The sequence below is a fragment of the Plecotus auritus genome, assembly GCF_963455305.1.
Source record: "Plecotus auritus genome assembly, chromosome: 9".
NCBI classification, from domain to species: domain Eukaryota; kingdom Metazoa; phylum Chordata; class Mammalia; order Chiroptera; family Vespertilionidae; genus Plecotus; species Plecotus auritus.
In genome coordinates, this window is record NC_137783.1 from 138475815 (window position 1) to 138499977 (window position 24163).

The 24163-nt window shown below is 40.5% G+C and overlaps 2 protein-coding genes across 22 annotated transcripts in view; one reads left to right on the plus strand and one right to left on the minus strand.

Annotated features, from left to right (window-relative positions):
- Positions 1-13659, minus strand: part of ATG13 (autophagy related 13) — a 33929-nt gene extending 20270 nt beyond the window's left edge. For 6 of the 19 annotated variants that reach the window (XM_080643129.1, XM_080643125.1, XM_080643124.1 and 3 more), the window contains exons 1-5: positions 13081-13416; positions 5244-5325; positions 4210-4290; positions 3652-3771; positions 798-844 (exon numbers count right to left, since the gene is read on the minus strand). In XM_080643129.1, the coding sequence (XP_080499255.1) occupies positions 798-844; positions 3652-3771; positions 4210-4290; positions 5244-5312 (317 nt within the window). In that variant the 5' untranslated portion in view covers positions 5313-5325; positions 13081-13416. Of the gene's footprint in view, positions 1-797; positions 845-3651; positions 3772-4209; positions 4291-5243; positions 5326-12607; positions 12723-13080 lie in introns of all 19 variants that reach the window. The other 13 variants (XM_080643130.1, XM_080643126.1, XM_080643133.1 and 10 more) reach the window with 9 other exon arrangements.
- A 48-nt stretch (positions 13660-13707) lies between these two features.
- Positions 13708-23703, plus strand: HARBI1 (harbinger transposase derived 1). 3 transcript variants are annotated; one of them, XM_080643252.1, is made up of 3 exons: positions 13708-13787; positions 14510-15324; positions 22373-23461. In XM_080643252.1, the coding sequence occupies exons 2-3, from the start codon at positions 14655-14657 to the stop codon at positions 22750-22752; spliced, it is 1050 nt and encodes a 349-aa protein (XP_080499378.1). In that variant the 5' UTR covers positions 13708-13787; positions 14510-14654; the 3' UTR covers positions 22753-23461. The 3 variants fall into 3 exon arrangements, with proteins under 3 accessions (XP_080499378.1, XP_080499376.1, XP_080499377.1); XM_080643250.1 differs by having other exon boundaries at positions 13713-13834; positions 22373-23703; XM_080643251.1 differs by lacking the exon at positions 13708-13787 and adding an exon at positions 13823-13879.
- The last annotated feature ends 460 nt before the right edge of the window (positions 23704-24163 follow it).

Sequence of the window (24163 nt, forward strand, 5' to 3'; positions counted from 1 at the left end):
GCTGATCAGTGATTATCTCTCATCACTGTTGTTTCTATCTCTCTCTCCCTCTCTAAAATCAATAAAAATATATTAAAAAATAAAATCAAAACAGTAATTCAATGTTGCAATTACACTAATGAAGGTGCAATCACAATTTCAATGTACCACCTGATGAGCTGTTTACCTCTACACATCTGTTTGGTACTAAAATTTTGGACTATAACCTGGCACTTGCTATTTTTACCAAAAAAATCCCATACTACATGTTTTTATTACAAAAAATTTTCTCTTGATGTGTTGCTTTTTCCTTTATTTTTCTATATGTATAACCTTCTTGAAAAGTGAAACTTCAGGCAGGAGGTAAGCTAATCTGCCTTGAAAGAAGAAAATACAGAAGGGGAATAACATGCATTCCCGATCTATGACCAACACTGTATAAGAAGGAGTAGAGAGGGGAAAGCTCATTGGATGTCTGCCACACAGAAAACAGACAAAATAGAGTAGTCATGTTACAAGAGCTCCCTAGGGATTTAATCAGAGAACTATCTGTACTCTGGGAAAACAACAAACCCTTTCAGCTTTCTCTTTGCTTCTTTCCCTGTGATGTCTGAGTCTCTCTGGACTAATGCTCCCGCTGAAGGTCATCTCTGTGCTAGGGCTGGAAGCCAAGCATGAGCATTAGAGCAAAGCTCTACTGGTTTTGTTAAGTTAGCAGAACACCCTCCATGGCTGATAACAAAGCCCAGTCTTTCACATGATGTCATCTGCTTTATCCTCAGCCACCACAACCAAGGAACCTAAGATAGAGAACTTACTTTTCATTCATTTCAAGACACCAAATTTCTAGTTCCATGGAATCTCCCTATAGATGGGACAAATGAAAGATATTTCAATTTTATTTGATTTTTAAAAGTTATCTTTTCTTATTACAAAGTACTATATAGTCACTATAAAACATATTAGAAAAGTATAACTAAGCAAAAAAGAAAAAAAAAGGTAATTTATAATCCAATCAGCCACTTTTCTAAGAGTGAAATCAGACCATATATACTATTTTTATCACCTATTTTATTAATAAATATAACATAGAATTATACTTATTAAAAATTTTGCATTATTTTAAATAATGGCATAGTATTTCAAAACATGACTATCATTTTATCCAATCAGTCCCCCCATATTTGGACATACAGGTTGTTTCTAATTTTTCACTACTACAAACAACATTATGATAAATAAATAGCCTTGAGAATAAAACTTTGCACATACATTGAATTTATTTCTTTTTTTTTTTTTTTTTTTTTTTTTTTTTTTAATATATTTTATTGATTTTTTTACAGAGAGGAAGGGAGAGGGATAGAGAGTTAGAAACATCGATGAGAGAGAAACATCGATCAGCTGCCTCCTGCACACCCCCCACTGGGGACATGCCCGCAACCAAGGTACATGCCCTTGACCGGAATCGAACCTGGGACCTTTCAGTCCGCAGGCCGACGCTCTACCACTGAGCCAAACCGGTTTCGGCTGAATTTATTTCTTAAGGCAAATTTCTAGAAGTAGAATTCTAGATAAAAAAGTATTCATGCCCTAACTGGTTTGGCTCAGTGGATAGAGCGTCGGACTGTGGACTGAAGGGTCCCGGGTTCGATTCCAGTCAAGGGCATGTACCTTGCTTGCGGGCACATCCCCAATGGGGGCTGTGCAGGAGGCAGCTGATGGATGTCTCTCTCTCATTGATGTTTCTAACTCTCTATCCCTCTCCCTTCCTCTCTGTAAAAAAAATCAATAAAATATATTTTTTAAAAAAAAGTATTCATGCTTTGAAGACTTTTGCTATGTATATCCAAATGGTTCTTCAGTAAGGCCAACACTTCCCATGAATGAAGAGAGCCTTTCCCTCCAATTCTATAGGGGTATTTTCAGGTGACACCTACAACTAAAGATATCTAACAAGCTCCTTACTCAAATCTTTTTAGTTATCTGATGTCTTTAGCCAAACTGTTCAGTCTCTCTCTGTGTTACTCTGAACAGATTTAGCCTTACTGAGTAGGTAAGAAAAAGAAAAGACCAAAGCCAGAATCCCTCAACCCTGTAACACTCCTATGAGTCACTTAGTGAGAAGGATAGTCACATAAGTAACCTTTTTACTAATCCGTTGGAAGAGGGCATTCTTTTACGTTTGAGAGTAAGTGTGGGTTACTTTATGGAATAGAGAACTGTATTTGCTCTAGATCAAAATTAAATATGTGCCCTTAATATACATCCTTTTCATTATACTGTTGTTTCTAAATGATGCAATAGCCCTAACCAGTTTGGCTCAGTAGATAGAGAGTCGGCCTGCGGACTCAAGGGTCCCAGGTTCGATTCCGGTCAAAGCATGTACCTTGGTTGCGGGCACATACCCAGTAGGGAGTGTGCAGGAGGCAGCTGATCGATGTTTCTCTCTCATCGATGTTTCTAACTCTCTATCCCTCTCCTTTCCTCTCTGTAAAAAATCAATAAAATATATTAAAAAATAAAGTAAAATAAAATAAATGATGTAATAAATTTGAATCATTGCCCCTAACCCACCCCCCCCAAAAAAAAACAAAAAACAAGGGATGGATAATAGGAAGTACCCAAAATAAGTTGGTGTGATTTCTCAGAATAGTTTACAGTCAGATTTCACGATGTCTCGGAGAGGAAAGAATTATTCAAGGGATTTCTTTTGGACTCCCTATGAATCACTAAAAAATAAATAAATTATAGTGTACTAAACTGGCAATTCAATAAAGAACAGGAAGTTTTGTTTTATTTGTTTCTAAGGTTTTCATGAAATAAATATTGACAATATTCATTCAACAAAATTCATTGAGAGCTTTCTACATGCTATCCCAGGCACTATATTAGGCACAGAGATGATTATTTGTTTATATGCTGCCTCATTTCAGAAAGAACTTGAAGAACTACAAAGATAAATAAGATGTGGCATAGCTGCTGAACTCCAGAATAAAAGTGTAAAGTATGAATAGAAAGATGTAATAATTGCCTACTATGTCATGTTAGCCTCTTTACAAATAAGGATTAAATGAAAATATTGTAGCCCTGCAACACTGGGAAGTGTTGTATTAGTTAGGTGGTGTTGGTGGGGATGGGGTTAAGTAATTTGGCCAAAGTCACTCAGCTGAGACCTGAACTTGGGTCTGTGTAGCTCCAAACTCTTATCTGTTTTTCATTATACCATGAAGCCTCACAATCTTATAGTGGAAATAGATTAATATACACACAAGTAACAATACCTGCCTCAATCCTAATGTGGAATAAGGTAAGCGAAACAAACAAACAAAAAAACAAAAAAATCACAATACAGCAAGTTCTACTCTAGAAATGAATACAAAGTACATGGGAAGTCTAAAACAGTTACCTCTCCCTCTAGAAGGGGAAGATTTTCTAGAGCATGTGAGTCTTGAGGATAAGTAGAAACATGTCATATATAGATGATATATACAAAGATGCGGGTGATGAGCCTATATTCCAGGTGGTTGGAAGAAAAAGTACAAAAAACATGACCTTCTTAGAGAATGATGAGAGAAGTTCACAGAGGGAAGGTGCAGGAATAGGGCTGAGTTAGAACCAGAGTGTGAAGAGATTTGAGTGTCAAGTTAAGACCCATCCTAGCCACAGCCTTACCTCAGAAGTCTTGAGTGAGATCTCCACACACATAGATCTCCCGACGGCGGGCAGCTGCCCTGCCAGTGCCTTCTTTGCTTCATGTGTAACCTCTGGGATGTCTTTGATTGCTAAATTGAACTGGAAAACAAAAAGGACTTATCACTCACAGAAAGCATTATAGAAACATAAAGCAGTCAGACTGTATGCTGGGTAATGCCGGCACTGCTTTGACCGGTTAAGGACATTCATTCACTTTTTCTTTCCCCATAAGAGGTATCCTGCATCAAAGCTCCAAAGCTCAACTTGAAACTGCTAATGACCTAGGACAAAAATTAGTAACAAGATATTTTTTTTTCTAAAGACTAAGCTTTTCACCTAAAGCAGCAGAAAGCCAAGAACCAAATCCAGGACTAACATTCAATGAAAAACATACTTTCCAAGTGAATGGATCAAATGGAATTAGATATTTTAATGTTATGCTTTAGTAATACTATAAACAGTATCCCTTATTACTGCACTGTGATTCCTTGTAACAAACACCGCAGTATACCCCTTAGCAAAGAATAGGAATTTTACCCAGTCTGAACCCGTTGGGGATGAAGATGAACGAGTACAAATCTTCTCGCCAAGTCGAGCCTGGACAATCACTTGAACAGTCTAAAAATAAATAAATAAATAAATATCAAAAAAAATCTAAGATGAAAAAATCTTAAATTGGTTTGCTTCCCAATCAGGATTAAAACCCTTACAAAGCAGGTTTTAAAAGATGCCAATAATTATAACTATACTTTAGAAACTCAAAATGTTCAAGAACAGATAGAAAAAACACTATACAAAAAGCATACTGTAAATATTCCCAAAGACACAGTGTCAACCAATTAGAGGAATTAGTTTGAGACTTAGAACCTGCGATGTTCTCACATAGCAGAAGGAAGTTGCACATGGTGGCTCTGACTTTCATAAAGAAACAAGTCCAACAGTTGGTGTAAATATTCATTGCCATACACTTATGTAATCCTAGTAGATTTAAACCAAGGATTCCACAATTATTCCTATCTTTTGGCCCATATGGCAAAAGTCTTCCAACTAATTTTACAACCAGCATCTACTGCGTAAATTGTTCTTACATGGCAATGCTTGAGGGGAGGAGTGATAGAAGTGGAAATAATTTTTAGATTTAGAAAAATATAACTTCTAAAGCATTCAAAATTCAGTTTTAATTCCTCATTCACCAGAATGGAACAATAAATGAAAGACATTTCAGTTGTGTGATGTTTAGGGAAAGATGCCCAAAAGGCTATCCATTCCGGTCCACAGTCTTTGTTCCTACCCCAAGGGAACATACTGTGCCAATAACCTGGCATAATAGTTTGACATTTCTGCAAACAGCCTTGCAAAAAAAAATTTTTTTTTAACAAGTAGCTGTGGAAAATTGGAAGCTACTTTTTAGTTACACCCCCAGTACCACCCCCAAACTTCACAGTTTAGTTTACAGCAGATAGAGTATCCATCAGAATGGGTAAGCTGCAAGCTGTTATGCTGTATTTCCAAAAAGGGAAAAGCACGGAAGTTATTTCCAACAGTTCTAGGCTCAAGAGAATGGATATTACCTTGAGGGCAAAAAATTTAATGAACTTGTCCAGGTCCTTTCTGTCCTGGGAATTGAGATCAGTTTCCATTGCCTATGGGAATCTAAAACAGAAAAAATGCTTTAAAATGTGACTAATATCTTTTAAAAGGGATAGCTACATCAAAGCATACAGAGATAGTATTACGAGCTGTATGACTAGTCATGCAGGAAGGAGAAAAAATTCCCCTCTAACTAAAGAGCCAAAGTGAAAAAAATTATGATAATATCTTTTGAGGAAAATAAATTCTACACAAAGAGCTAAATCTAAAGACCTAAAAAATGAATGACAAGACATTTTATCTGAATCTGAATCTTTGAGCTTTAAATACAACGTAAGTATTAAAAATGTGTTATTACCCAGCATATTAAGAACTAAGTTTTACTGAGACAAAAACTTTGTTAAAGCATAAAATTAATTAATTTACATTCCTTCAAAAGGCCACTAAATCAGTTTAACTTTAGGAAGGTTTATGGACTTTTTTTGAGAATCTGATGGCAAGATAAGCCCTTTCTCCAGAAAAAAAATGCACATATATGGGAACATTTGCAAGGGGTTCATGGATTTCTTGAAGCTCGTCATAACACCCTCAGGTTGAATAGTGTGAAGTGGAGCTGACATGAGGAAGAAAGCATTTAGGGAGAGAAGAACATGAACAAAGAGGTTTAAAGCAACAGGGATCAAATGGCTTTAGAATGATAAAGTATTCCAGTTTTTCAGAGGATTGTGTATGGATGGGGAAGTAGTATGACTGGTTGGGGCCAGACCATGAGAGTCTTAAATGCAATGCTAGAGCCTGATCTGTACTTAGTAGGCTTTTGAGGAAATAACAGAGTAGTAGTATCATCTGAATGCTGCTTTAGAAACACAGCTTTGCTGACATGTTGTATAATAGCTTTGAGTATGAAAAGCAGGAAAACCAATTAGGTTCTTGGCAATAATTCAGACTTGTGGGCAAGGCTAACACTTTAGTTACAATGATTTGGAAACAGTATGGATGGGAGATATTTTAACACGTTAAGCGCCCAGCCTGTTCTGTCTTCTGGACGGGAAGTATAGTGTCAGTCATCGGTGACTGACAGGGCGCTTAACGTGTTAAAGGATTTAAGGACTGACTGCAAAAAGTTTAACAGGGTTTCAATTAACAAAAAAACAGGGAAGCCAGAAAGAAAGCTGGTTTTTAAAAAATCTTTTTTTAAAAATATATTTTATTGATATTTTACAGAGAGGAAGGGAGAGGGATAGAGAGCTAGAAACATCAATGAGAGAGAAACATCGATCAGCTGCCTCCTGCATACCTCCCACTGGGGATGTGCCCGCAACCAAGGTACATGCCCTTGACCGGAATCGAACCCAGGACCCTTCAGTCCGCAGGCCGACACTCTATCCACTGAGCCAAACCGGTTTCGGCTAAAAGTATCTTTTTTAAAAAATATTTTTATTGATTTCAGAGAGGAAAGGAGAGGGAGAGAGAGATAGAAACATCAATGATGAGAGAGAATCATTGATTAGCCACCTCCTGCATGCCCCCTACTAGGGATGGAGTCCACAATCCAGGCATGTGCCTTTGACTGGAATTGAACCTGGGATCCTTCAGTCTGCAGGCGGACACTCTATCCACTGAGCCAAACCGGCTGAGGGGGAAAGCTGGTTTTAAAGGAAAGGTGTAGACAAAAGGAGAGTTGAAATAGGAAGTAATGAGTACAAGTATATATATAAAAAACCATAATCCCTTATTCTTTACTGAGATATAACTTACATGCAATGAAATGCAAAACTCTTAGGTAGACAGCTCAATAAATACTTTTATTTGTATATACCCTTATAACTGCAATCAGATCAAGCTATCTCCTGCAGCATCCCATTGGAGATCAAGCATGTGCCCTGACCGGGAATCAAACCATGACCTCCTGGTTCATAGGTCAATGCTCAATTACAGAGCTATGCTAGTCAGGCTAATGTTTACTCCGGTGCACGGATTCGTGCACATTGAAAGGAAATTAAGTAGAAGGTGGCCAGCAGGGTGGGACTGAGCAAGAAGGGCCAGACACGTCCTGGAGCCAACCTCCCGTGGCCCCTCCCCCACCAGCTGCACCTAGGGCAGCGCTATGTCTGCAGAGTGAGCAGGGTCCCTCTGGCAGGTGGGATCCCTCGGCCTGGCCTGCGGGGATCGGGCCAAAACCAGCTCTCTGACATCCCCCAAGGGGTCCCAGATTGCGAGAGGGCAGTTCTCTTCTCTGGTGATGCACCCCAGAATCGGGGTCCTTCCTCTCTGGTTCCAGGGTGCATTACACGAGAATCGCCGCCACCAAGTCACCACTGCTTGGCAAATCCTGCATTGAGCATCTGCCCCCTGGTGGTCAGTGCGCATCATACCTACCAGCCAGTGGGACAGTCGCTTAGCCTTTTATATAGATAGATAGATAGATATCTGGCACATATTAAAATAAACTTGGCATTCATGGAGATAAACCCAAATAACAAAATTCCAACAGATCACACAGACATTAGAAATTAGAAACATATTAATAGTTATCAGACACAGACTCTAAATTACTACGCTTAATATATTCAATTACATAAAGCATAAACTTAAGAATTTAATGGAGCCCTAACCGGTTTGGCTCAATGGATAGAGCGTCGGCCTGCGGACTCAAGGGTCCCGGGTTCGATTCCGGTCAAGGGCATGTACCTTGGTTGCAGGCACATCCCCAGTGGGAGGTGTGCAGGAGGCAGCTGATCGATGTTTCTCTCTCATCGACGTTTCTTTTTTTTTTTTTTTTAATATATTTTATTGATTTTTTACAGAGAGGAAAGGAGAGGTATAGAGAGTTAGAAACATCGATGAGAGAGAAACATCGATTCAGCTGCCTCGTGCACACTCCCCACTGGGGATGTGCCCGCAACCAAGGTACATGCCCTTGACCAGAATCGAACCTGGGACCCTTCAGTCCGCAGGCCGACGCTCTATCCACTGAGCCAAACCAGTTAGGGCTCATCGACGTTTCTGACTCTCTATCTCTCTCCCTTCCTCTCTGTAAGAAATCAATAAAAAATATATATATTTAAAAAAAAAAAAGAATTTAATGGAGAACTAGGAAGTATAAAAGGAACCAAACAGAAATTCTAGAACTAAAAACACTAAATGAAGAAATCAATGGTTGAGTCTAACAAATTAGACCAACAGAAGATACAATATTGAAAGGGCCGAAAGATAATATATCCAGAATAATGTACAGAGAGGCAAAAGGATAGAAAATAGAGACCAAACATACAAGAAACACAAAACAAATACTATACACCTTTGGGACACTTTTGAGAGAGAAAGGGCAGTATTTAAAGTATTAAATCATCCCATGGCATCAGGTATAAAATGAGACATGAGGGTACCTCATGAGGACACAGGGAGAGGTCTAACGTGTAATTAGAGTCCCAAAGGAAGAGAAGAAAGAATAGAGGAGAAGCAAAATTAGAAAATATATAGCTAAGAATATTCATGTAAAAAATAAATAAATAAAAAGCTTAATATTGTAAATTTGAAACAGTTAACAAGACAAAATAGTTAAGTTCAAGTGCAAACTGAACAAAACAGTCATTTCCCCACTTCAGGCATCAGAGTTATTATTAAAATACAAAGATCCTTTATTCCATTTAGAAAGTTCTTTGTAGACAAATGAGAAACACCAAAGTTTAAAAACTGAAATCATCTTCATACCGAAGAGTTACAAAGAAAATTTAAAAGTAAAGAAATAAGCAGATATACTCAGTTTAAAAAAAGAGGAAGAGGAAAGAAAAAGGACAAAAAGAAAGCAGAAGTATTTATAACGGAATTCCAGGTCAAAAGTTATGAAATGAGATGAAAAGGGACACTGAGTAGTGATAATCTCTGAAAAATGTAACAGCTATAAGTTTTTGTTTTTGTTTTGTTAATCCTTACCCAAGGATATCTTTTCCACAGATTTTTAAAAATAGTGGAAGGGAGGGAGGGAGGGCAAGGAAGAGAGAGGAGAGGAGGGAGGGAGGGAGGGAGGGAGGGAGAAAGAGAGGGAGAGACAGAGAGACAGGCACATCAATTGGTTGGCTCCCACAGGTACCCTGAACAGGGAACCCTGACCAGGGACAGGGATCAAACTTGCAACCAGGTACACGCCCTTGACTGAGAATCTTAACCCATTTGATCACCTGTAGAGAGCTCCTGGGAAGGCACATGAGCATTTCTTTAATTATTGTCAGCTGAATCCAGTGGCGCTGGTAGAGCCACCTAGAAACACACCTTGCCAGAGGCAGGAGTGTTGTCAGCTGGACCTTCACCCTAGGTGCCAGGGGGTGGGTTTCCTTATCTAAATCCAGCCAAGCACCAGGAATAAATACGACTCCTGCCCACCCAGGAATGCACATAGTCACCTTTGTCTTGACCTTTAGTAAAACTTCCTGGGTTTTGCTGTATAAAATAAACTGGCTGTATTGGCTCTGGGTCCCTGTCTCTCCATCAGAGGACAGTGGTCCCACCTGGCCCCAGCTTTTTCCTTCCATCTCTGTGTCTGTCTCTTTCATTTTCTCAATCCCCAGCAGCCCCTACTCAGGAACCTGACCGCTCTCTAGCCGCGCTGGATGCAGAAAAGAGAGAAATATTTACAATGGCCGACCAGCCAGGGCCATAAACCTTTATACATTAGCAATATAGCAATAAAAAAATACATGAAGCAAAAATTCCTAGAGATACTAGCAGAGCTTGATAAGAACAAAAATATACCTGAAGACACAACATACCTTTTTGAGCACTCAAGTAGATATAAACAAAAATACAGAGGATCTGAATAATAAAACCAAGTCATATATATATATATATGTATGTATGTATATGTATATATATAGAGAGAGGCATATAGGCAAGTCACTCAAATCTGTTTCTTTTTTTTTTTTAATCCTCACCTGAGGATATTTTTTTTTACCACTGATTTTGAGAGAGAATGGAAGAGTAGAAGGGAGGGGGAGCAACAGAGAGAGGGGAAACATCAATGTGAAAGAGAGACATCAACTGGTTGCCTCCTGCATGTGCTTGGACCAAAACCAGGGCCAGGGATAGAGCCTGCAACCGAGGTACATGCCCTGGACCAGAATCGAACCCGTGACCCTTCTGTCCTTGGGCCAATGCTCTAACCACTGAGTTGAACTGGCTAGGGCCAATCTTCGTTTCGTATAAAATGATAAAAAAAAAACAAAAAATGATAAATAATAATACTAGGCAGCTCAAATATTAGCTGAACAACAGTGAACTTTTAAAAAAAAAAAGATTTTTAAAACTGAGAGGGAGAAAGAGTGAGAGACAGAGAAACATCCGTTGGTTGCCTTCCATATGTGCCTCAACCAGGGATGGGACCCGCAACACAGATATGTGCTCTGATCGAGTATGGCAGCGGCAATCTTTTGGTACACTGGGCAACGTTCAAACTATTGAGCCACTCAGGTAAGGTCAGCCTGCATTTCTTTCTTTTTTTTTTCTTTTTTTTTCAATTAGCAATAATCGCGCCTCGGATAAACCTCATTGGCTACGGAGACTGCCATTTCTTAATGGCGAGTCTCTACTTTTCTTTCAGTCAAAAACAAACAAACAAATTAAGGCTCTGGCCAGGTAGTTCAGTTGGTTAGAGCATCATCCCAAAACACCGGTTGTGGGTTTGATCCTGGGTCAGGGCACATACAAGAAGCAACCAATGAATGCATAATTAAGAAGAACAATAAATTGATGTTTCTCTCTTTCTCTTCCTCTCTCTCTCTACGATAATTTTTTTTAAAATATATTTTTATTGGTTTCAGAGAGAAAGGGAGAGAGAGAGAAACATCAATGATGAGAGAAAATCATTGATTGGCTGCCTCCTGCACGCCCCCCACTGGGGATGCACCCACAACCCTATTATGTGCCCTTGACTGGAATCGAACCTGGAACCCCTCAGTCCGCAGGCCGACGCTCTATCCACTGAGCCAAACCAGCCAGGGCTACAATAAATTTAAAACAAAACAAGAAACTTTAATAATAAAAGGTCATAACAGTGAGGAATTTTTTTAAGTGTACTCTTCATTCTCTGTGATCTAAGCAGCTCTCCAAACACAGTGTTATGAATGTAATTATTCATCTCTTCTGTGATAAAGTAAAAATGATTTTAAAAGGAAAATAATTATTTAAAAACAAAGTTTTAGGGACTTCTAGGCATTCCTAAGATTAAATAACTTTTTTCCAGAAGGTGCAATAAATTCTACAGTGGGTACTTTTTCGAAATAGTAAAAAATAGGCTTGAAAAATCACTTACATAGTAACACTTTAGTCTTTGGAAGTTCAAAAGTTAATGTCTTAGGCTATTTTTTGCATTTAGGCTATAGACACCCTGCTGAGTCATCATGGAAAATATAAGCTAATGCAGTTGGGTGGATGGGGGCAGGAAAGACAATAAAGAAAAAGATTTATTGCCCCCACCTCAATACAGTACAATTCCAGTACTATGGTAGGATCCCACTGTGTCCAACTGATTTAGTCCCTAAATAAAATATTATAATTTGGAGTGTTTAATAACTGAAGATTTGCAGTTTTTGCTTCAATTTTAATAACCACTCTTGAGGAAAAAAATGCAAGTACTCAATAGTTATTGTTAGGTGTAAGTACAATAATGGAAAACCCAGTGGTTTGCAAATTTTATGAAATGTAAATCTCAAAAGTTGCCATAGTCTCCTTAATTTTATACCCAAAGGCATACAATTTGGGAACAGTGAATAAATTTACATGTGTTTTACTATACAAATCAGTATATGTGACACTTGCTCCAGCACTTATTCATCATCCATTGTGTACTAAAAATATTAACTCAGGATTCCATTCTACAAACATGTATAAGACTTCTGCTCTTATAAATGCTTGTGGAAAAGGGAGTTGAAAATAAAAAATTTGTAATGTAGTTGGAGCCACAATACCCACACATGAAAAGAACACTCATAAAACAACACATGAAAATCTGGAAGTTAACTTAGTGTAAGGGAAGGATCTATTGTTTCTTATTATTGCACACCTCCCATTAAAGGTGTTCAATAAGATTCTACCATCTTAGGAGATGAGTTTTAAACTAAGAATAAGAAAACAGGTACTTTTTTTCTTTAATATTCATTCATTCACATTCCTTCTCCTGATCTCTCTCTCTCTCTCTTTTTTCTCTTTCTAGAGGTAGGATGCCCAGAAGAGGAAGAAACACTGAAAGTGAAATGCTACGCTGAACTGACCAGGAAAACTGAGAACTGGCTGAGAAAGTGAAAACTGAGATGAGTTAGTGATGAACCCAGGAAGGTGCTTAGCCACTTACCCAGCGATTTATTTAATGAGAATGGATCGCAGGTTTCCTCAGGTCGTTCCACTGCCAGTAAGAAGATAGTCGTGAACCTTGGGTCCCTTTTTCACTAGTCAACAGTCACCCTCACCTACACGCGGAGTACATATTTGGCACTCAGCAAATCTTGATTGAATGAAAACCTAACCAAACTCATATTGGTACCCAACCCCCGAATTATGGACCCAAAATTATCTCCAAAATCCCTTAGGACTTAACCCAAGGAACTGAGAAAGTAGAGACGAAAGCTCTGGGACCTTTGTCAAGACTGGGAACAATCAAGGGCCAATGTAGCCTACACCAATGCGACTTCCCAGAGAAAGCTCAGGGGACTGAACTGTGGCTGGTCAGCTTCAGCTTCCCAAGGAGGCCCCCGACACGCCGCAGATCCATAGCCTCCCACCCGGGGGCGCTGACAGATCTGGGGGTATCCCCTCCAAAGTTAGTACCTGCAAAGCTGCGACACAAAGAGTGGCTCGGGGCTCTCATTACGGAGGCAGGGGCCTGGGGCCGGCCAGCTGCGCCTCCCGGCCAAGGGTTCTGCGCTCCGGAGCAATAGTGACAGCCCGGGTCGCAGACAGACAATTCACCCCTCAGTAGGCTCGTGGATCGAAGACTCCCAGGTATTCGCTCTCAAGACTGAGCGAGTCGTCGCACACACGTCGACCGGAGCTCTTTAACTCTCCTCACAACTCAAGCGATCACTCCTGCTTTAAGTCCTTCGGCCGGCCGCTTCCCGGCGCCGCCATCGTTAGTGTTTGTTTTCATCTGCTTCGGTGAACGCGGGGGGAGGAGGAGGGCTACGGGGAAAATACAGCTGTCTAACTTCAGCCGCACTTTCGCTACACATGAACGCCCTATTTAATCTCTTTCCTCTTCGAAATTCCCATAAAAATGTATTTCCTTTCCATATGCCTTTATGGCCAATATTTCCCAGCGTCTCAGAAGAAAATAAAAGCGTAAAGAATGGAGTCTTTGAAAGAGCTAGAACATTTGTGCCGCATGAGGAATGTGCACGGCCGAATCGCAAGTCACTGCGGCAGGAACCAGCGAGGACGCGGCGTGGGGCGGACGCTGACGCAGAGCGGGCGGTGCCTATGCTGAGCAGCGTGGCGGATTGTGCGCGACTGCCGGTTCCGGAGGAGGGCGGATCCAGGTTGGGTGGGAGGGGAAGGTGGCTGGTAACCTGGCAGCCTCCGAGAGGTGGGTGAAGGACTTTAGCTGACTTTGAGTAGCCGACGCACTCAGGTTTACGGAATATTCCTTTTCCGTATTTAAGGCGCCTCTTAAAAGAGGCGCAGTAGACTCCCAACCCTAGCTCTCTCTGCGTCTTCTTTCGCACCTTCCTTCTAACTTGTTGGGTCCTCTCTATTTCCTAGCTAGCCCCTCAGCCTCACGATTGTTAGAGCACACAATCCACCTCCATCAGCCTGGGTCGTGAGTCGTTTTCCTTCCCCCCTTCTCCCTTGCTAGACCGGTTTGAGCACCACCACCACCCCCTTCCGTCCAGTACTTATCGGGGGAGCCAGAGAGCTTTGGGTAAAGAAACCCGCCGTGACTAATCCCTGCCCTTAAGTCAGCTCCTTCGTGGCCTGTATAGTTCGGAGCAGACCTCTTTTACCTCGGGATAATTATGCTATCACCTCCATTAATCTTTTGCTCTTCTCGGTTCAAATGCCAGGGAGAAAATAAGCCACCAAAGTACAACTTCCATTCTCCTTGAAACCAAAACAAAGACTGTCATGCAGCCATGAGTTAGTGGAGAAAAACCCAGAGTTACAAATAGAAATTTGAGAAAAGGAGTTATTGTAACCTTAGAATCACTTTAAAGTCTTTGGTAGGTTTCTAATGTGTTTTTTTTTCTTTTAACCTTTACAGAGAGAAGTTTATAAATGCCAGAGCCATTTAACTGATGGTTAGCTGTTGAATTCTGACACTTCTTTAAATACCTTCTTGCACCAAGGTCTTCACTGGGAAGAATTCAGGAAAAATAGCAGTGGAAAAGAGAGTCAACACATGTACCATGGCTATACCTATAACAGTGCTTGATTGCGACCTCTTACTGTATGGCCGAGGTCACCGGACATTGGACCGTTTTAAGTTGGATGATGTGACTGATGACTACTTGATGTCCATGTATGGGTTTCCTCGACAGTTCATTTATTACTTGGTGGAGCTCTTGGGAGCAAGTCTTTCTAGACCTACCCAGAGATCCAGGGCTATTAGCCCAGAGACACAGATCCTTGCAGCACTGGGTTTCTATACTTCAGGTTCCTTCCAGACTCGGATGGGAGATGCTATAGGAATCAGTCAGGCATCTATGAGTCGATGTGTTGCCAATGTCACCGAAGCACTTGTGGAAAGAGCCTCACAGTTCATTCGCTTTCCAGCTGACGAAGCCTCCATTCAGGCTCTGAAGGATGAATTCTATGGGTTGGCTGGGATGCCAGGGGTAATAGGAGTGGTTGACTGTATCCATGTAGCAATCAAGGCACCAAATGCTGAAGACCTCTCCTATGTGAACCGCAGAGGTCTGCATTCTTTAAACTGCCTGATGGTGTGTGACATCAGAGGCGCCCTAATGACTGTGGAAACGAACTGGCCAGGCAGCCTACAGGACTATGCTGTGCTGCAGCAGTCTTCTCTCAGTAGTCAGTTTGAAGCTGGAATGCACAAAGAAAGCTGGCTGCTTGGTAAGTTTGCAAGTGGAAATGCTTGATTTTGTAGCCATAGGATTATGTAGCAGAGTAAATGAAATATGGGAGTCTATAGATTTGAGTCTCCATTCTGTCCTTTTTTTGAGACCTCAGCTAAAAACTCTTTGAGCCTTAATTTTTTTTTAATATATTTTATTGATATTTTACAGAGAGGAAAGGAGAGGGATAGAGAGTTAGAAACATCGATGAGAGAGAAACTGAAACATCGATCAGCTGCCTCCTGCACACCCCCCACTGGGGATGTGCCCGCAACCAAGGTACGTGCCCTTGACCGGAATCGAACCTGGGACCTTTCAGTCCGCAGGCTGACGCTCTATCCACTGAGCCAAACCGGTTTCGGCTAGCCTTAATTTTTTAAAATCATCATTTAGCCCTAACTGGTTTGGCTCAGTGGATAGAGCGTCAGCCTGCAGACTGAAGGGTCCCAGGTTCCATGCCGGCCAAGGGCATGTACCTTGGTTGAGGGCACATCCCCAGTAGAGGGTGTGCAGGAAGCAGCTGATCGATGTTTCTCTCACATCGATGTTTCTAACTCTCTATCCCTCTCCCTTCCTCTCTGTAAAAAATAATAATAATAATAATAATAATAATAATAATAATAATATCATCATTTAGCCCTGGCCAGTATGACTCAGTCAGTAGAAGCGTTGTGCAATACACGGAAAAGTCCTAGGTTCATTTCCTGGTCATGGTACACAAGGTGAGTTCCCGAGGCAGTCAATTGATGTTTCTCTCTCTCTCACTCTTTCCCTCTTTTTAAATATCAATGAAAATGTCCTTGTGTGAGGATTTTTTTTTTAAGCCACAATTTAAAAGACATGTATTAAAGTTTTAAAAGCATAGTGTTTGACCCAGATCATTTTCCACTTCTACGGGTTTACATGGTTGTACATGTTCATAAACATGGACATGGGTGGTGTAAAATAAAATTACATATAAGAACTTGCCTTGCAATAGGGTTTTTTTTTTTTAATTTTTTTTTAATATATTTTATTGATATTTTACAGAGAGGAAGGGAGAGGGATAGAGAGCTAGAAACATCGATGAGAGAGAAACACCGATCAGCTGCCTCCTGCACATCTCCCACCGGGGATGTGCCCGCAACCAAGGTACATGCCCTTGACCGGAATCGAACCCGGGACCCCTCAGTCCGCAGGCCGACACTCTATCCACTGAGCCAAACCGGTTTCGGCCTTGCAATAGGGTTTTGTAGTTGCAAACAACAAGCCTACAAAAACAGTCCCTTAAATGCAGCCAAAATACTTATCACTATAGATCTGTTAAAAAGCCATACAATTGAACCTTAGTTTTTATTATTTGTAACATGGTGAAAATAATGCCAACAGCAGTAATGCCTGTTGTTAGAATTAGACAATATACTATATATGAAAGTTCACCATAAAGTATTGTACAAATATGTTATTTTTGCCATTGGTGATTGTCACTGTATGAAAATTCTAGTAGACAGTTGTTATGGGAACTTTACAGATCTGCCCAGTTGTCATTGAAAGCCTTGCATAATGATATGAGTAGAACAAGGTCACATTCAATACTGAGCAGTGCAAACTGAGGTGACTGTACAGCTGTGAGTGATACTGTTAGTTAACAGTGATAAAAGCCTTGAGCCTGGCAGCTTAGTGGTTGGTTGGTTTTATTTTATTTTTCTAGTATTTTTTATTGATTTTTAGAGAAGAAGGGAGAGGGAGAGAGAAACATGATGCAAGAGTGAAACATCATCGGCTACCTCTTGCACATCCCACCAGGGATCCTAGCCTGCAACCAGGGCATGCACCTTGACCAGGAATCAAACCAACAACCCTTAGGTGCACAGGATGACACCCAACCAACTTTGCTATACTGGCCAGAGTGGTTGGTTGGTGTTAAAGTACTACCCTGGCTCTAGACGGTTTGGGTCAGTGGATAGAGCATCGGCCCAAGGACTGAAGGGGTTCTGGCTTCGATTCCAGTCAAGGGCACATACCTTGGTTGCAGGTTACCCAGCTCTGGTTGGGGTGCATGCAGTAGGCAACCAATCGATGTGTCTCTCTCACATCAATGTTTCTCTTCCTCTCCCTTCCACTCTCTCTAACAATCAATGGAAAATATACTCAGGTGAGGATTAACAACAAAATAGTACTACTCTGATGTGAGCAACAAGACAAGGATTATCTTAATGCAACATATTATGTGAGAAATGAAAAGATATATTAGGATTGGAAAACCTCTCTTTCAAAACCATCAATCATATCTGCACTGTACATGTTTATAACAGTGTTTAGCATGTAATAAACAGCACTTATTTCTCTTTAATGTACAGTGCAGATAATGTGATTACTGGTTCATAAAAGAGAAACCTTTCCTGTTCCAAGTGTGAAGAGACTATTGTCACACTGATTGGTTTAGAGCTTCCAGGGTGTCATGTGTAACATCTTGGAACTTCCGTGATTTTTCTTGAGTTGTTGCTTCCACATACCATTTGCAATGAGTGTACCACCTTCTCTTTATTGGACCTTTATCTTACTCACACTGTGTGCCAACTTTGAACTTTCAAATTTTATACAGCTCACACCAAGAAGTGAAGGAAAGTCTGTATTGCAAGTGTCTCATTTAGCTACTTCTTCCACAGCTATGGGAGTTCTTGGGTCCTAAGCTTATTCTTATTAAATCACTTTGGTATCCTAACTATAAAGCCAGCTAAAATTTACTGAGCATTTAGAATTTGTCAGGCAATGTTGTGAGCACTTTGCATTTGATTAGCTCACTTAATCCTTATAAAATTTCATAAGGAATTAAATTCTAATATTAACATTTTTACAGATGAGGAAAGTAAGGCACACATGATTTAAGTCACTGTTTAAGTTTTCAAACTAGATTATATGACAAGTTAGTCTATTTGGCAAATATTCCTTTTCTTAAGGGCTTCAAGGTTATATAGGGATTATTGATTTTCTTTCCCTTCACGCCTTGGTACCCCAGATTGATTTGGAAGTATGGCGTTATAGTAGTTTTTCAAGACGTTTACAGGAAAGTTGAGAATAAGTAAAAACTCTGACAAATTTTTATATACTTGTCTGATTCCCCTCTTAATAGGAAGAGTGGAAGTGGGAGAGGAGAGATGGATACTGTAATAGCATTTAACAAATGTTTATGAAGACCAGTTTTGATACCAGGCCACATGCTAGGCACTAAGGATGAGGAGAGTAAATTTATTCCTTTAGTACTATGCACATACCCTTTGGAGAGCCTTCTTGAGCTCTATTAGGAAAACTAGTTTGAAGACTCTTGAACTAGTATAGTGTTTCTCAAATTTTCTAGATCAAGAGTCATCTGGGGAATTTATTGAAAATGTATATCACTGGGCTCCACTTTAAATTTTGGAAATAAGAATCTTCAAGGTCCTAGCCAGTTTGCTCAGTGGCTAGAGCATCAGCCTACGAACTGAAGAGTCGTGGGTTCACTTCCGGTAAAGGGCATATACCTCAGTTGCAGGCTGGATCCCTGGCCTGGTGAGGATTAACAACAACAACAAAAATCTTCAAGGAAAGAATCTAGACATCCTTTTTTTTTAATCCTCACCTGAGGATATTTTTTTCCATTGCTTTTCAGAGAGAGTAAAAGGGAGAGAATTAAGGGGAAGAGAAAGAGAGAAACATTGATATGAGAGAAGACTCCTGCATGCACCCAGACCAAAGGGATGGAACCTGTGACAATTCGGTGTTTGGCTGACACTCTAACCACTGAGCACACTGGCCTAGGTTTAGACATCCATTTTTAACAGGTGCCCTAAATGATTTATACAAACAGATAGGTTTGGAAAACACTGGTGTCTAGAGGATATGTGCACAGTAGAGTAACATTGGGGTAGTTTGGCAAGATTATGAGGAACGACAAGGTGTTAAAAAAAAAGAGAGCGAGAAGATGGCTGGCTGATTGTATCTTAACAACATCAGATTTGTAAAATAGTTCTAGATTTGCCAAATCTAGAATAAGCTGTGATTTTCCTTTGTTTTCTGGGTGTTATTTTTTAGCATATTTTAAGTGTAGGTGTTATCCCTTCATGACCTCATTCTCATCTGTCCCTTCAGAGTGTATTACCTAACTCCCCTTTTCTAAATGAATGTGTTCCTGCAAACAAATCAGCCTGAGTTCTTATTTCTTCAGCTTTTGGCATAGTTCTGTTAAGCAGCTTTGATAAAATATGCCCGAATGTCTTATAAATGGCTGATCAGGTAAGCAATTGTAATCTGTTTAGCAACTCTGATCCTAATCCCCTCCTGAGTGTCTGTCTTCCATTGGTACTGGGATTATAATCAGTTAATGACCATCAAGCATTTTATAAAAAGTTTATGTTAACTAGTTTGTCCTGAATGTCTCCCCATTTAAGGCTCATATTGTTTCTTACAGAAACATTTTGCAAATATCATTTAGTATCTCTGTGCTTTGGCATTCATCTTAAATGTTTATCTTATTCTCTTTCACAGCATTACACTATTATTTTAGTGACTCTGAGTCCGACATTAGCATTAGTGACTAGCTTCTTCCCCTTCCTTTGCCTGACTTATCAAAGGATGGCTGACATATATTTTGATCTTTTCATTTGTAAAATGAGTTCAATAATATCTAACCTAAAAGACTTGGGATTGGATAACAAGGGATAATATTTTCAAAATTTCTCAGCAGAGTGCCTATGACTCATTGAGTACATAATAGGTATTCAGCGAATCATAGGTATTATTTTCATTATTATTTACATCACCAGAGGCCTGGTGCATGAAATTTGTGCACGGATAGGGTCCCTAGGTCTGGCTGGCAATCAGGGCCGATCTGTGGGGCAACCGGCGGGGTGATTGGGGGGCCCCCACTGGCACCCACCTTGGCTGGCCTGGCACCGCCTGCTCGCTGGCCCCGCCCCCCACCACCACTGGTCAGGGCCTGAGGGCTGGGGGCAGTGCCTGCATTGAGCATCTGCCCCCTGGTGGTCATTGTGTGTCATAGTGACTGGTCATTCTGGCGTTCGGTCTATTTGCATATTAGGCTTTTATTACATAGGATTTTCTTCTTTAAAAAAATATTTGTATTGATTTCAGAGAGGAAGGGAGAGGGAGAAAGAGCAATTGAAACATCAATGATGAGGGAGTATCATTGATCGGCTGCCTCCTACATGCCCCACACTGGGGATCAAACCCACAACCCGGGCATGTGCCCTGACCAGGAATCAAACCCTGACCTCCTGGTTCATATGTCAACACTCAACCACTAAGCAACACCAACTAGGCTACATAAGTTTCCTAAATTGAGTATTTAGTAGGGGTGAGTTCAATTAAAATAGATTGTACTTAGGACAAATAGGAAAAAGGGCAGCCAAATATAAAATTTGAAAATTTTGTGGGACTTCAAATATTTAGAATTAATCTAGTACACCTAAAACTAATACAATCAATGTATGTCAATTATATCTCAACTAGAGGCCCGGTGCATGACATTCGTGCATGTGGTGGGGGGTGGGGGGTCCCTCAGCCCGGCCTGCACCCTTTAGTAGTCTGGGGAGCAGGCCTAAGACGCAGTCGGATATCCTTAGTGCTGCCGCGGAGGTGGGAGGGGCTCTTGCCACCGCCACTGCGCTCACCAGCTGTCAGCCTGGCCTGTGGCTGAGCAGTGCTCAGGGGGAAGCTCCCGCATTGAGCGTCTGCCTGGTGGTCAGTGCGCATCATAGCGACCGGTCATTCCACCATTTGGTCAATTTGCTTATTGCCCTTTTATTATATAGGATTATGTAGGATAACATTTTTTTCATTACAAAAATATTTTGTTTTTAAAAACTATTTGATTAATGACAGAGAGAGAGAAAGAGAGAGAGAGAGACAACGATTTGTTGTTCTACTTGTTCATGCATTCAATTGGTTGGTTATTGTACATGCTTGACCATGGAACCTACAACCTTGGGGTATCAGGATGATGCTCTAACCAGCTGAGCTGCCTGGCCAGGGCACAAAAAGTATTTTTAAAAGCAAAGTTAATCCAGTTCTTAGAAATGTAAGCTTCTAAAACAAAGGTATACTATATGTTTTGAAACAGTGCCTAGTATTCTCTATAACTATTTACTGAAATTAATGGTGAGTCAGGACAACAATTATGCAAGTTGGTACAGCTAGGGCCTGTTTGTCTCAGATTTCTAAGTGGTTGTGCTTCTGTGAGACATTTCATCTGCCAGATGTAATGAGTCAGGACAATTAAACATTATAGAAACATCGTACTGTTGTGTTAGGACATTGCATCCCAGTTTTTGTTTTATTTTTAGCACTTCCCAAGATCATTTGATAGGTTACCTAAGGGAAATGCTTCCTGTACATTATTTTAATTGACTTCTGATTTTATTTCTTCATCACTGTTATTGTTTGCATCATTATATTTATGCTCTACTTGTTTATGTGAAGTTCCACACGTTCCTCTGTTACAAAGACATGTAGGAAGACAGGACATCTAAGTTCTGGTCTCTACCACAGATGCTGGAACTTTTATTCTTAGCAGAATGAATTATTATGAAATACTCTGGAATCCCTAGGTAGTACATTCAGACCTGACATTTTAGTGGTAAAATTTAGAAATTTTTTCACAAGTGTTTTGTGATTTTGTGGCAGAATTCTCTTTATCTCTCTTGCATGTTAACTCTTTAGAGATTTTTGAAGATTGGTTTGTGATAGTTTTTACTAACTTTTTATTATCAGGAATTTTATTTCCTCCAGTGCCTTCAACTCCTTCCTACATTTTTTTCAAATTTGGCTTTCTTTAGCTATCAGCCTTTTTCTCTGTTGGTTTTAACCAAGGATATTCCCAGCTAAGATTCATGTCTACCTGCTTGTGACTCTGGCATGCCTTCTCTTTACCAGAGCATTTTCCTCCTGGTTTTTCTATTGTGCATTGGCTCCAGAGGCTGTTGTCCATTCTCTGTATATGTTCCTGGATTTTCCTTTTTGTTTGTATTCCAACTATGATCATTTATGATTTATTTGGGCCTTCCCCACAGGTGACAGTTCCTTATTTCTCCGTACCTGGCTTATGACACCACTTCACATTCATGAAACTCCAGCTGAATATCGCTATAATGTGGCCCATTCTGCAACTCACAGTGTGATTGAGAAGACTTTCCGAACCCTCTGCTCCCGATTCCGCTGCCTGGATGGGTCCAAGGGGGCACTACAGTACTCACCAGAGAAGTCCAGCCACATCATCTTGGCTTGTTGTGTCCTCCACAACATCTCCTTGGAGCATGGAATGGATATTTGGTCCTCTCCAATGACAGGACCCATGGAACAACCCCCTGAGGAAGAGTATGAGCACATGGAGTCCCTGGACCTAGAGGCTGACCGGACCCGTCAGGAGCTGATATTCACTCATTTTAGCTAATGTAAAAGGTGGGGGTGGGGGGTAGGGGAGGGAGACTTCCCAGAAGGAGCTATGACAAACTTTCTCCCTCACCAGCCTCTACACAGTTCCATCATCTAACATGACTAAGTGTGGACACTTGTCACAAATTAACATTTAATCTGTGTGTTTTTTAGAAGAGTTGCAGCTATACCAGAATATTTTGATTCATTTGTATTTCTATTAATATTAACTAAACAAAAATCAGGACAACACTTCCCTACTATGCATTGAACTCCAGGTTGAGCTTCGGTTATTTGACAGCTCACTGGTTGCGGACATTTATGATTGTGCCTACAACCTCAAAGCAAAGGAGAAAATGGCATCTAGCCAGAACACTTTCTTTTTGTTTCAATTATCTGGAGATTTCAAATGAAAACAATATTTATTTTTCCTGAATTATTTGGGTGGCATTTTAGCTTTTCTACTTTGCTGCCAAGATAGGCATAATTTGAGGCAAGTGTATAAAGTACTGTAGCCGGCTGGTGTGGCTCAGTGGTTGAGCATCAATCCACGAACCAGGAAGTTACAGTTACATTCTGGTCAGGGCACATGCCCAGGTTGTGGGCTCCATTCCCAGTAGGGAGTGTGCAGGAAGCAGCCAATCAATGATTCTCTCTCATCATTGATGTTTCTATCTCTCACTCACCCTTCCTCTCTCTCTAAAATCAATAAAAACATTTTTTAAAGTAACTTTAAGTTGGAGAATGGTCTTCTGACAGGTAAATGTCTACTAATCCGAGTTTGCAGACTTGTATATTTAAGAAGATGTTAGGAAATAAGAAAAACAAAAACAAACAGCCCAGCTGGCATGGCTCAATGGCTGAGCGTTGACCTGTGAACCAGGAGATCACAGTTTGCGGTTCTCTCTCATCATTGATGTTTTCTATCTCTCCCTCTCTCTTCCTCTCTGAAATCAATAAAAATATATTTAAAAACAAACAAATCAAGAAAGATGTTAGGGACAGTCTGAAACCTCTATCTTTAGTCTTCAGTAATTGTACTGTTACTTGGACCTAGGTCCTAGGGAGAACATCTGGACTCCAATCTCCTTTTTCCAACCCTGAGTAGGAGTAAGAGGCTAAATGGGTTTAAGAACTTAAATCAGCCCTGACTGGTTTGGCTCAGTGGCTAGAGCGTCACCCTGCGGATTCAAGGGTCCCAGGTTCGATTCCGGTCAAAGGCATGTACCTTGGTTGCAGGCACATCCCCAGTAGGGAGTGTGCAGGAAGCAGCTGATCGATGTTTCTCTCTCATCGATGTTTCTCTCTCATCAATGTTTCTAACTCTCTATCCCTCTCCCTTCCTCTCTGTAAAAAATCAATAAAATATATTTTTTTAAAAAAGAACCTAATCAGCTTAAGGAAGACAAGTCATATATAGATAAAATAGT